This window comes from Chiloscyllium punctatum, chromosome 1, assembly GCF_047496795.1.
Source record: "Chiloscyllium punctatum isolate Juve2018m chromosome 1, sChiPun1.3, whole genome shotgun sequence".
Classification (NCBI taxonomy): domain Eukaryota; kingdom Metazoa; phylum Chordata; class Chondrichthyes; order Orectolobiformes; family Hemiscylliidae; genus Chiloscyllium; species Chiloscyllium punctatum.
The window spans coordinates 30,251,426-30,265,688 of NC_092739.1; the positions used below are offsets into that span (position 1 = coordinate 30,251,426).

Consider the following 14,263-nt stretch of genomic DNA (forward strand, 5'->3'; position numbering starts at 1 on the left):
GGCAGCTTTGTGGTTCTTTCTTGCTTAATTAAGATTTGAGGGGATGTTATCTCAAATTCATATCCATTTGCTTTGTTTGTCTCTCGGAGTGTTGGAATTTGCCCAGTCCATAAGATCTGAGCTTGTGTTGATCATATTCTTATCATCCAGCTCTTGGATCTCTCTTTCAAACTTTCCTATTATCCACTGGTACCTTGTGAGAGATGGGTCATTGGTTTCTTCTCTCAATCAATGATGTGATACTCAAAATCTTTAAAACATCCAAGTATCTCATTGTGGTGCATAAATTTAGGTTAGATCTTTCCTGTTTCAGCTTGGAGGGTTCTTTTTAATGTGTGCACTACCTTTAACCCTTAATGATGCCTCCATGGTTCACTGAGACCAACTGTAGCTCTTCATAACTCTTCAGCCCCAGGTCATCATGCTAATCTATTTCAGTGATATAGAACATGAACTCATATCTTTTCATGTTGGTCTCTCTATTGAATCTCAATACCCTTGTTTTCCATGAGCATGATGTTGTTCAATTTCAGGTCATTATTCTTTGGGTATCTAGTTACTTTCTTATTTTCAGACAAGATCTTCTGGTATAGTCTGATGGCATACTGATTCTCTGAGTTCCACTTTCAGTCCTCACCTTCAGGCAAATGGCTGTGGGTTTGTTTCTCACCCCTTTCCTGATTTAAGTGGTTGTGTGAATTTCTTTTCTCTGGTAACTGTCACACCCAGACATTTCAAACTGTTGTATGTTTCCTGTGTCTCTTCAAACTTTTTATGCATGTTTGGCTTCATTTCTTTCACATTCACCTCTGCCTCTGGGAACTCCTTTACAATCTTCTTTGTTCTACACATCTTTTGCAAGTAATTGGGCTTCCACAAGAGCCACTGTTGGAATATGGCGTGCAATTCTGGTCTCCTTCCTATCGGAAAGATGTTGTGAAACTTAAAAGGGTTGAGAAAAGATTTACAAGGATGTTGCCAGGGTTGGAGGATTTGACCAAATGGGAGAGGCTGAACAGGCTGGGGCTGTTTTCCCTGGAGCATCGGAGGCTGAAGGGTGACCTTATAGAGGTTTACAAAATTATGAGGGGCATAGATAGGGTAAATCGACAAAGTCTTTTGCCTGGGGCTGGGGAGTCCAGAACTAGAGGGCATAGGTTTAGGGTGAGAGGGGAAAGATATAAAAGAGACCTAAGGGGCAACTTTTTCACACAGAGGGTAGTACGTGTATGGAATGAGCTGCCAGAGGAAGTGGTGGAGGCTAGTCCAATGGCAACATTTAAGAGGCATTTGGATGGGTATATGAATAGGAAGGGTTTGGGGGGATATGGGCCAGGTGCTGGCAGGTGGGACTAGATTGGGTTGGGATATCTGGTCGGCATGGACGGGTTGGACCGAAGGGTCTGTTTCCATGCTGTACATCTCTATGACTTGATGATTCTATCCACAGCTTGGTCCAAAGCAAGGCATTGCTTTTGTAAACTTGTACGTCATCTGAAAGTCGGAGAAAGTGAGAACTGCAGATGCTGGAGATCAGAGCTGTGTCTCCAGCTGTGTTGCTGGAAAAGCGCAGCAGGTCAGGCAGCATCCAAGGAGCAGGAGAATCGACGTTTTGGGCATGAGCCCTAAAGAAGGGCTCATGCCCGAAACGTCGATTCTCTTGCGATTCCTGAAGAAAGGCTCATGCCCAAAATGTCGATTCTCCTGCTCCTTGGATGCTGCCTGACCTGTTGCGCTTTTCCAGCAACACATTTTCAGCGTCATCTACAGTACTTGCATATCTTTCTCTCTTTCCACTGTGTGTTCTTTTGTTGCTATTTCACTGCATCCACTGTGTTGCCTTTCTCTTGACTTAATTGCAAGCTAGCTATTTGGGTAGTCAGTGTGTTCATTCCTCTGTTTGTGGCTTCATGATATTTGTGAGCTTGTCTTTACCAATGACTGCTTTTATGCATCAGGGTTTGCTGGGCTCCTAAGTGAGCTGATCTACTATCCTTTTATCTGTGTATGTCAGGTCAGGGATTGGCCATGCTAAATTGTTGATACTGTTAGGTGCATTAGTCAGAGAGAATTGGGTCTCAGTAGGTTACTCTTTGGAGAGTCGATGTGGACTTGTTGAGCCAAATGGCCTGTATGCGCACTATAGGGCACCTAATCTAGTCTGTTTCTTTGGACTAGCACTTGCTGGCTATGTTCATAGTCTCATTAATCAATTATCAACAGGCTCACCTGATTCCTGCTTCAGGCTTTCAATTTCACATGAATGGATCCAGTGGTTAAATTTGACTGAATGTGTATGGTGACTTTTTCCAATTTTGGCTAGGTTTTGCTGCCATCCTGTCTCATCTCCCAGCTACTTCATGGATCTAACCCTTTGCCTCCTGGCCTTAAAAATATGTAACTGAAGCTTTTCACCAGTATCTTTTAGAAAACGTCACAACACTTTTGTCTACTCCTCAATGGAATCATTGGCCTCCCAAATCATTCTGAGCTGGAATTTTGAGTTTGTTGCTGAGGGGGAAGCCATTTTGTTTATGCATGCATCACTCAGTTATTTTTCACCTACTCTGGCACTAATTTGGATTGACTTTTCTCAATCTAAATCAGCATTTTATCTTTTTTATGATTCTTGGGTTTTATTCACAGACATATGTTCCCATTATGTAAGTCTTGTGGTTCTTTATGGTTTCAAAATAATCACACTTTTAGACACAAATGCTGGAGTTTCATCACATCATACAATGTGCTGTAGACCACTTAGTGCAGTCATTAGTGATAGCACTCTGCATGTTTATGTTTACATACGTATGAATGTACAGTTCCTAAGTCATATTGGAATAATACAACAATTGAAGACCCACTACTCTATTTTCATACACTCTCTTTGCCCCGCGATTTCATTTCTCAGTTCTTCCCCATGCATTTGTATTCAGCCAAGGTTATCAGATTAATTATACAGGCTTTTTATTACAGGTATTCAAGTTTCGCCTACTAGATAAATCTGCTATTTCTTCACATTGTTCAATATTTATAAAAACTCGTTTGTCTGTTTGCCTAAACCCGGAGACATAGGCAGTATTTTGTTCAGATGTTTAATTAATGTTTCCTTTTCTTTCTTCCTAATTTTGTCCTAGTAGATTGTTGAGAATATAAATGTGCTTCCAGAGAGAGTGGAATTTTAAACTAAAACAATTTTATGCTGGTGAGAGCCTTGACACTTGTTAAGTTTGAACTTTAGACTGGGAAAAAAAGAACACATTATCTTATTTTGTGCATTTTATTTCAGTTCTTTGACAGGTGTAAAATGTTAATTTATTAAATATATAACCTGTCAAAATTTTTGTTCCTTTTATTTAAAGATGAAAAACTAATGGAGACATTGACCAAAATTAATCGGATGGATATTATCAGTTTATTGGAAACTACACAGATTTCACCCAGCAGAGAGCATGTTTCCCGCACTTATGCAGAGATTGAACAAACAATAGCACTGGATCACAGTGAAGGTAAGTGCAATTCCTAAAACTTAAGAGAACTAGCATGTAACACTCTGTAAAAATCAACTCACGAAGATTTATAGCATCAATGGGAAACTGATGATGGATAAATAATCTATTGGACACCAAATTTTCCGATTCGTTGACTCCTTTCAGTGAATAGTAGGCAGAACAGTTGACCAACCTGCAACCAATAGTTTTCTGTCAGTGCCAAAAATGCAAGTCAATCCTAATTTGAATTTAGAAAGGAACATTTGGAAGTGGAAATAGATTTTCATTTAGTACAACTGCACAACTAGGTCAGAATCCCTGCCATACATGCTAAGTTACACTCGCCAATGATGGCGGGATAAAGAAAGATCAATTTGTTTAAATATTGGCATTCAGCACATACAATGATTGGGCACCTCTGTTGCAGACCTTGAGGGTTGTTGAGGTGTTCTTCAGAAATGGCAAGTGGTTGCACTCATTGCCTTCTTTGGTTAGAGTGCCAAGGTAGTTTTTTGTTTGCTCTTGTGTGTCTATGGTACAGACCTTGTTTGGGGCACTACAGCGAACAAGACCCAGCAAAAAACCTAAGGGAGGGCTGTGGCTCAGTGCACCTTGTGGCCCTTTTGCAGTCCACCCCAGAGTTCCAGCAGTGTTTCACCAATAAAATTATGGATTTTCAGCCATTTGCTTTTAGAGTTTGTGTTTTAGTGAACGCAATTATCTTTCCTTTAAAGAAACATGATGGATTGCATTTGAATTTGGGCGAGGCTGTATTTGCTTGTCTGGCTGTTCCTGCAGCAAATAAAATGGTTGATGGCCCTTTAATTGGCTTGAGACAAGCACTCCACCCCTCAGCAGGAGATAGATGGGGGTGTGGTCTGCCTGACAGCGCTCCTGACCAATTAAAGAGCTGAGAGCTTTCACATTTCAGTAGTGCCTTTGGGAGTACTGGCCACTGCGTGAACTGCAGCAAGGCTATGAGGAAGATGCTCAATGTTAGAACTGGAATGTAATTTGAGTCTGAGGGTTCATCAGAGCCAAGCTGACAGACCCTGGTGAGATGGTTGGGGGCACAGTTACAAAGGGAGAAAGCGGGGTGTTCACATTCCTGTTGGTGGGGTGGTTTGTCCATCAAGAAGTATCCCTACAACCCACCACCAGCTGGCACCAAGACTCATAGGGATGTACTTGGTGGGCAGGTCACCACTGTGGACAAAATCCTATTAATTGGCAATTTCTGAGCTTCAGTAAGTCCTAGAGTGATTGGGATGCCCAGTGCAGCAGGGGCATGTTGTGACTCAAAGACATTGAGAATGTGTTGCTGGTATGGGACTCTATTTACTTTGTGACATAGGAATTGTGGGTTGAACTTTAAGGCCCTCTACGGGCATGCATTTGGCAGGGGACCACATAAAATATAATGGATGGGTCAGCAACTATGTGGGGACTCCCTTCCCAACGCCAACTGTGACCCAGTCCTCATAGTATGTGGAGTGGCTAAGTTGCTCACTAGCCTACTCTTAAATTTATTGATGTCCTTAAGTGGGTAATTAATGATCAAGTAAACACCTCAATCCATATCCCTTATCTATTAATAGATTGCGCAATGAAAAGCAGGGGAGAGTGGCATGACTTTTTTTTTCAAAAACATGCTTGAAAAAACTGGTAAAGAGAGTATATTCTTTGTGGGCCTTTCAGTGCATGCCCAGTGTAAACCACCTCCCTTTAATCATTCCCCATCTCATTGCGCCTCTACACATGCTCTCCAAAATCTACATACCCCACCACTATCGAGGTTACCCGATTCTTTCCCCAGGACAGGATTGACTGGTACGAGAAGTCATAGTTTGAAGATATTAGGAGGAGGGTGTAAAGGAGAAGTCAGAGGTAAGTTCTTTATGCAGAGAGTTGTGAATGCGTTGCCAGCTGTGGTGGTGAAAGCAGAGTCACTGGGAGCATTTAAGCAACTGCTGGACATGCACATGGATAGCAGTGAGCTGAGGGGTGCGTAGGTTAAGTTACTATATTTTACATTAGGATTAAATCTCGGCACAACATTGTGGACCAAAGGGCCTGTTCTGTGCTGTACTTTTCTATGAGTTACTTGGGATTTACTTGGATGCAGTAACTGTCAATCTTTGCGGGACTGCTTGTACATCCCGTAGGATCCTCTCCTGAGATCTGGTTCTGCAGAGATTGCAGAAGCAGCTGGCCATTCAGTTCCCAAGAGTACAACTCCATTCCGCTGACAGCCCAATGTCCCATACAATGCTTGTTAAAGCCACCCACAACTCCATGTTGCTGTCGCACTTCCATGTTTGCAGTTGATGATATTATTTGCCTCTGAAAAGTTCAGCATCCACCCTCCCTGCCCCAAGTTTAATTTCCATTCTATTGAATAGGAATGAGAAGCTGACAACCAATCCACAAAAACTAGTTTTACATTAGGAGGCTATTTAAAAAATCAACTTTTTTAAAATTCTTTTTTTCATCAGTCCTTCTGCTGGGAGAGAGGTTGGCATCTGGATGTTGGTCTGGACTCATACTTCAGAGCTCCAGGCTTATTGCTTTGGGTAGCTGATAGGATTTAAATTCAGTTAATAAAAACCTAGAATATAAAGTTCATCATGGTAATAGTGACCATGAAACTATTCTTGATCATCATGAAAACCCATCTCAACATCCTTACTGCATCACTCTAGATCCACTGTCATGTGGTTAAATCTTAAATATTCTCTGAAATGGCACTGCAAATCTTTCAGTTCATGGGCAGTTGGGGAGTGGGCCGTAAATTTTAGCCTTGACAGTGATGTTCACATCCAGTGGGAAAGCAAATAATAGTAAACAAGGGAAACAAACCTTATTCTCACTATTGCACCTCATATTTATGTGCATCCGCGCATGCTGTCCAAAATCTACATGCCCTACCATTCTCTAGGTTACCCGATACTTCCCCAACAAAAATGGTGACTATTTAAAGGCCACTCCTAAATCAGTACTCCGAGCTTGTCTTTCAGGTGCAGTCTAGTGAGTCAGTGCTATGCCTAATGCTTTCTCGTGTTATACCTATCGCTTGTTCATTTTTAGAATTGATAAATAGCGGGGATAAAATATTCGTTAGTGTTTTAGATGCAGATCTATTGAATACATAGTCACGAAAGGCAACTAGAGTAAATATTCAGACCTGTAAACACATTGCTTTCTTAGAATTGTTAATAATAGCAACTAACAGTAAGCACTGCTCTTTCTATTTGCAGGTTTCTCTGCACTTTCAGATGACCTGTACAGTCCAAAGACCATGAGATTTGGACAACCAGCTTCTAGAGAGCTATACAGTGATCTAGCCCAAGCAGTTCGAGAACACCATGGTGAATGCTTTCAAACACAACCACCTCTTGTCTCAGAGGAAGACAGTTCCATCAGTTGCTGTAAACCTCAGGAAGAAAGCCCCAAAGCCACAGCAAAGTCACAAGATCAGTCAAAAGAGTCAGTGGATGAACAGTTCATGTCAAAGCCCTTGATACAAGCTGAAAAGGGAAAAGATGATGAAGCAAAGGAGAAATCACTTTCTGACACTCAAAGGGAAGGATCCATGTAAGGTTTCATCTACTTCAAGTTCAAAAGTTTTATTTGCTCCAGCTAATTGTTAAATTAGTTTTAACTTTGTATTTTCTCTTTTTATCTCGATTATACATCAGATACTTACATAAGTGCTGCTTTACCACTAAACAGGATAGCTGAGACTACAGTGAAGGATTTCATAGAAACTTGGTTCGATATTCATACAGGAATGTCATTGATCATAATTTCTATCTTTTAGTAGCTGAGTTTAGATTCCTGGTGTTTACCAATGTGAAACTTCTCACATTACAGAGAAAGTAAACTGTTTAACTCCCATCTCTCAGTGACTCTATAATGTCCTCCTGTTCAGCACAAAGCTAAAGATGACTACAGTTGATGGTGCATTATATTTCAATTATGATCCAATATTGTAAGAACTGGACTTACAATTTTGATATTTATTACATGAAGGCAGCCATTTTGGTAAGAATAGTTGTTCACCTTGTTAGGTTTCTTCTGGGATTTGATTTTCACTATCCAAATTTTTCCAAAAAAAAAGTGCAAGACAATATTACATACTTCTTTGTGGCAGTGTCAGGACCGCTTCAGTAGTTGGCCTGAAGCCAGTTTGAGCTTAAAACATTTCCTTGCCAGTTTGATTCACAATATAGAGCTTAAAAACCTGGTTTACAAGAAGTTCTATTAATTAACAGATTAGGACACTATATAAATGTCAACTGTGTATTAGAAACTAAACACAATTCTAAACCAAAGTGATTATTATTTGTTATTATTATTGTAGTTAGGTCTTTCCATCAATTTCCTTTTTGACAATCCATAAAGTAAAACACAAATTACCACAAGGAGAAGTCGGTGATACAAAATGTGTTCTACAGAGTTCAGACGTGGATTTGGAACAAATTCCTAAAACCAAATGTTAACCTGAAGTGGAGTCTGCAGCAGATAGGAAGTGTCCAGATGGCACCACAATTGTACCCTCACTTAAATGCCCTAACACTCGATTCACACTTGAGGTTCGTCGGAAATGTGGAGACTAGGAACAGCAAATCACGAGGCTACAAGTTATTACCAGGGAAACAATCCCTGATTTCATCCAAAGAAGCTTCCTGTTGATGCTTCCCCAAATGTTTCTCTTAGCTGTTATTGCTGGAGTTTGACCAGAATCAGCCAGATTATATGGAAAATTGTTGGTATAGGAGTGATTTGCATTTGATTATATTTGTGTTTTTACTGATGGTCATTTTGGAACCCATCTCAAGTATGCAATAATGGGTCATTTTCAAAGTTTGAATTAATCTGTAAATTGCCCAGTTGAATATTAAAACATCAATTAGTGCAGCTTTATGGTTTTTACTGCTATTGGTCAAACTTAGTGGAAAGTCAACTTAATGAGGGAAACTTTGGCTGTCATTTATAATAGCCAAATGGTTGAAATACTTACATGTCATGAATTTTTTTCTGTACAGACTGGGGAAACAAGAGTCTGCAGAATCTGATGGGGAACTAGCTAATTTGCAAAAAGGAAAAGGTGAGGAACTGGAACATGATGTCCAGGGGAAAGGGGCAATTGAACAGCCTGAAGAAATGGTAACGCTGAGGATAGAGGAAGAAAGTCCCATTGTTCAGGAACCTGATGAAGTTCAAATTTATGAGGGTTTGCATGCTTCCCAAACGACTGGCCCCACTATTGTGGAAACAACTGAGGAGCCGCCAGAAAAAATAAAAAAGGCCTTTGGGGAGAAAACACTTGAAAAGGTAAGATTGTCACAGCAATATTGAACATTCCTTTTCATGAAAATAATTATGATGTAAGAGAAACTAAGGGTAGGACCTTTTAGGGGCCTAATTGACATAGTTTGTGGTGAGATTTTAGCAGAAATGTGCAAGATGTATTGTGAGTCCTATATTGACATTGGAAGCAACTTACTGCATCTTAAATAACCTGCCAAGTGGTGTGGGAAGTTTCTCACTAGGGAGCAGTGCAATGCTAATTCGTATTTTTAAATGCCTTATTAATGCTGCAACTCATCTCATTAATATTCAGCTTCCCATCCTGCCAAATAAGCAAGAAAACAAGAGATCAAGAGATATGAACGTTAGAGCATATACCTGGTGACTTCAGCTTGCCACCTGCTCCAGAACCTCCTTGTTGAATGCTGGGCACTAATTTGTTGGGATACATTCTGTGGACACCAGTCACAAGCAATATTGGCACCTGATATGTGCCTATAAGAACACTTGTGGGCATGTGTCCCATTCATTTACAGTACTCTACAGCACTTCAATCTTGCACCTTGGGTTGCTCTAGCAATTATCACTGTATAGCTAGGCCAAGGATTCAGTGCATTCAGGAATATGCACTCAGTTCATGGACCGGACCAAGCTATATTTCTGGCCTGTCAAAGTGCTCACTAACTTAGATTAGATTACATTACATTACAACGTGGAAACAGGCCCTTCGGCCCAACAAGTCCATACCGACCCGCCGAAGCACAACCCACCCATGCCCCTACATTTACCCCTTACCTAACAATATGGGCAGTTTAGCAAGGCCAGTTCACCTGGCCTGCACATCTTTGGACTGTGGGAGGAATCCAGAGCACCCGGAGGAAACCCACGCAGACACAGGGAGAACGTACAAACTCCACACAGTCAGTCGCCTGAGGCAGGAATTGAACTGCTGTGAGGCAGCAGTGCTAACCACTGTGCCACCATGCCGCCCACAAATGAATCTACTTGGATGCTCACAGCCTTGCCTTTTTGGCATTTGTTCCCTCAACTGGAGGTACCAGGCTGTCAGTACTGTTGCATTTCCTTGATTTTCAGCGCAGTAAAAAAATCACAAAGCCAGGAAGCTGGCCATGGTTGTCATAAGGCGTCAGTCAAGTCACTTGGGGAGGTAATAGCCTTGTGGTATTATCGCAAGAGAATTAATCCAGAGACTCTGCTAATGTTCTGTGGATCTGGATTTGAATCCCACCAGGGCAGAGGGTGAAATTGAATTCAATAAAAAATCTGAAACTATCAGTCTTATAATGACCATGAATCCAATGTTGATTATTGAAATAAGCCATTCTGATTTACTAGTGTCCTTTAGGGAAGGAAACTTCCATCTAACCTGGTCTGGCCTACATGGAAATATAGACCCACATCAATGTGGTTGACTTTAAACAGCCCTCTGAACACTTAGGGATGGACAATAAATTGCTGGTGTGGCCAATGGTGCCCTCATTCTGTAAATAAATAAATAAATCAAATGGGAGTTGCTTTCAGGCAAGGGATCCGGGCACAGTAAGTCAAGGGATTGGACCTGGCCGGTCAGCTGTTTAGGGCAGTGAGAATCAGGATGCTCCTCCCATAAGATGTAAGCAGTCATATGGTGGGCAGTCCACCCTTCACCTTGACTCTTTGTGCCCTACAGAGGGCTGTGTTCCTTCTAGAATGAGACAATGGCTGGTATTAAGGGAGATGAAAGTGGGTGACACAATTATCACGGTGATGCAGTTGGGGAGGTGCCCCAAGAAAATGATCATGCAGAGCAGAGGCCAGGCAGGATTAATTGTGTCAGGATTGGTGTGGGTATTGAGTGAGGTAATTGTTAGGGTAATAGTGAGTGTGGCAGAGCATGAGCCACAGTGAAAGATGGTGTGAGGCAATGGAGAGATGATGCTGGTGGAGTGGGGAAGGAAATAGCCATTTTTCCCCACATAGCTTTCTGGAACTATGTACAGGAAAGCCTGCATTGACATCGATGGAAAGCTTGGATCAGGCTGGCTTGGTCTGGTGTTGTGGCCTCCTCTCTCGCCCTGGCGGAGAAAGACACCCTGTCCTGCTGGACTTCGAGAACTCTGTCGCAAAGCAAGCACCAAATTTGCCCTGTCTGCCATGTCTAGGGCAAACGTCAGGAACTGTACAGGGCAGCTCTAAACAGGCAGCCTCTTAAAGATGGCAATAGTACCAGGGATGTGATCAGTTAGGTAAAATCCTGGTACTGTTCCAGGAATAGTAAGATGTGGCCAGAATCAGATGAGAGGGATGCCACAGGTTAGGTCATTAATGTGATGAGTTTGGTAAGATTCACTGAGAAAATACACCAGGCCTCATGACAAAAAAAAACATTCAAACAAACTCAACTGCCACGTAGCCAAGTAAATGTAAGATTCAGCCTGATGATTTTATATGGGCACTTGTTTTGTTTGGATTCCAGAAGACCGGTGTCTATTGCTTGGATTTCTGCTTTTACATAACTAAATTTCACTCTTTTCTCAGGGTCATAGATCCATAAAAATATAAGGTTGCCAAATTACAACCACAAGGTATCAGCTATGACTACCCAGAATCTGAACTGAACAACTAATAGTATGAAGGTATCTAATATTAGAAGATTAGCAATATCAATGAGCAGTGTTATCACTGTTCCCAATTGATGTTTCATTTACCAGCTAATTTAGTAATTATTGCTACATGAGCATTCTGATTTTCACCCTCCGATGCAGATATTCCAATATTTTCTTGGGAATTCTTCTTTCTACTACTCTCACAAAAAAACTTGTCCTCATCCAAAGTACTGAATCCTAACAAGCAAAAGTTCCTTTCACCCATTGTCCTTATGCTTAATGACTCACATCACTCTCAAAGCTGGAACACCTCCATATTTAAATGGAGGTGACATCTTGTGACATCTCTCTGAATCCATTGATTTTTTTCCTCTCTAAATACAGCCATTTTTCCATTTCCTTGTTTCCTTCCAGTTTTGAGGAATTCCATTCCTGACACTTTTTATCTCTCCACTTCTCTATATAAATCTATGACTCTCTTTGAATCATGTCATCTCCATCAAGTTTTTTAATTTCTTTGGTTCACTCTCAATTTTTGTCCGATTATGCTTCTTTGGAGAACTTTGGGGAAAGTTATCATATGATCATTAATTTTTTTTTGCTGGTCAGAAGATAATTTCTTGGATGTTATTAACATTATCAGAATACGTTCAGACAAGGTTTTAACAATATCTGCATTTATTCCAAAATGCTTTTCTCAATATCAGCATACCAGTCTATAAGAATTAGCAATCATTCTTACCTTTTGTTGAGGTCACATCCACCCTTTCTAAGGAGAATAATGCATGTACTCTTTTGCAATATAAAATCATTTTTGCCATAAATTGGTTTTATTTTAAAATAAACTGTTTTTATGTTAGCTAGAAACTTAAATGTGCCTGTTCAGTCTGAAATTTATCTCAAACTTACTGAAAATAATTTGGATGTGCACAACAATTTTGGTGGTCACATGTATTGTGCCACTGTTTCATATTTCAGCTGTGTCATTGGAAAGAAAAATCAGATATTTTCTATCTTTTCATATAGATGAAAGGAGTATCAATGGGAATGTCATTCCAGTCCATTCTTTGTATCTCAAACTGTTTAGAATAGTATTGTGAAAGCCTTGAAACTAGCTATTAGCAAACCTTGTCGTGAAGAAGATGTGTAAAGGAAGGCAATCTTTAAAAATTTTAAACATGAACATAAAGATTAGCTGTAAAGTACTTTACAGTTGTTTTAAAAGGTTCATATTTTATTCCATAAATTTTAATAACTTTTTAAACACCATAATACTGTTAAGATTCAATTAGCCTCTGGAGAAAACCTTTCATATCTCAATACTTTTTAGTGTCAGTAATGTAATTTAGTTTGATTAATGTCAGATGAGGGAACACAAATATATTACAACCAGGAATCCATTACTCATTGGTTACATGAAATAATTCCTTCAGAAAAACTAGAAGAATATGTCAAAGAGCAAGTTAAAAAGAACAAGCCTTTCAGGTATATAATAACATGAGACTTCAGTGTGTCAGCTTTGCAACCCTATCTACTTGACTGCCTTCACTAGGAAATAGCAGAAGAATTGGGGGCTCTGGAAAGCAGTTCTGATGAGGAGACAGTAACCACCAGGGTCATCCGCCGGCGGGTGATCATTCAGGTACCAACTGGAATGTTAGTCTTTGATCAAGCGTAGAATGTGCTAGTTTTGAATTTAATTCAATCTATTTTTCTGCACGGAATTAGAAGTATTAATTTTCTCCACTGATGCATGCTAGGGTTTGTGGCATGGCGTGAGTGGTGTGGTTCGTAGCATTTAATGAACTTTTGTATGAAGGTCACCTGTTTTAAGATATAGAAAATAACTTCTTGCCTATTTATTTATTTACACTATCATTTTAAATTATGTGGCTTTTGATGTTTTCTGCTACTGATCATTCTTATTTTCATTTGAAATTTTCTGTTTTGGAGATTACATAATTTACATCTATGCATGAAGTTATGATTGACTGACCCCAGTTAATTTTGCAAATATAACCCATCAGGAGCAGGAAAGAACGCTTGTATTTTCAGGTATTGGTATTGAATCTCTAAATATTGATCAACAATTTTTTTGCTCTTCATATAAACAGAACTTAGAAATACTGTACTTAATTAGTCATTGTTCATCATTATTGTGTGATAATTCATCCTATTATTATTTCTGTTGCATATTGGGGGTGAGGTGTTGGGGGGATGCAAATGGGAGGTGATAGGTTTGGAGAACAGGGTAATGTTGGAAGATCCTTACTCACTTATCAGTTTCACTTATGTTGACTTTGTACCAATTTTTAGAAAATTTACATTTACACTTTGTTTAAATTGTAAATGTTTTTTTTTCTGATGGAACTGCTTTTTCTTTTTGTTAATTAATTTATGGTGCAGAATATGCTGAAGTAAGGATTTTATAAACCATGTTAGCTTTATCCCTAAGCCATTCTGCTTGTTTATTTTTTAACCCTGAAGTTGCTGAAAGGTGTGAGTTATCAATATGATAGCAATTACGTTGGGCTTGTTGAAGTTTGGTGAACAATGGAATGAGCAATACCTCCTTAAATAATGAGATTGAATAATTGAGAAATGTACAGAACAAAGACTGAGAAAGAGGGTTAAAAGGTGGGTGAAATAGATGACAAATCAGGTAGAAGGAATGAAAATAGGAGGAAAACTTAGAATTAAGAAAAAGAGATGAAAAGTCAGATTTAAAGATAAATTGGCATTTATAAAACCTCTAACAACAATTCGTAACCTGAAGAGATTCAATTCTCTGTTAGTGGGGATCTGTCTGTCCCACAATTTGCCAGCTGATGTAAATATTGTTCACTAGTCATTTTT

The 14,263-nt window shown here is 39.8% G+C and overlaps 1 protein-coding gene across 12 annotated transcripts in view; it reads left to right on the forward strand.

Annotated features, from left to right (window-relative positions):
* The window catches only part of LOC140485944 (ankyrin-2-like), an 850,179-nt gene that overhangs the window by 813,411 nt on the left and 22,505 nt on the right, over window positions 1–14,263 (forward strand). For all 12 annotated transcript variants that reach the window (XM_072584685.1, XM_072584421.1, XM_072584596.1 and 9 more), the window contains 4 exons: window positions 3,360–3,506; window positions 6,746–7,082; window positions 8,537–8,825; window positions 12,960–13,049. In XM_072584685.1, the coding sequence (XP_072440786.1) occupies window positions 3,360–3,506; window positions 6,746–7,082; window positions 8,537–8,825; window positions 12,960–13,049 (863 nt within the window). The remainder of the gene's footprint in view (window positions 1–3,359; window positions 3,507–6,745; window positions 7,083–8,536; window positions 8,826–12,959; window positions 13,050–14,263) is intronic.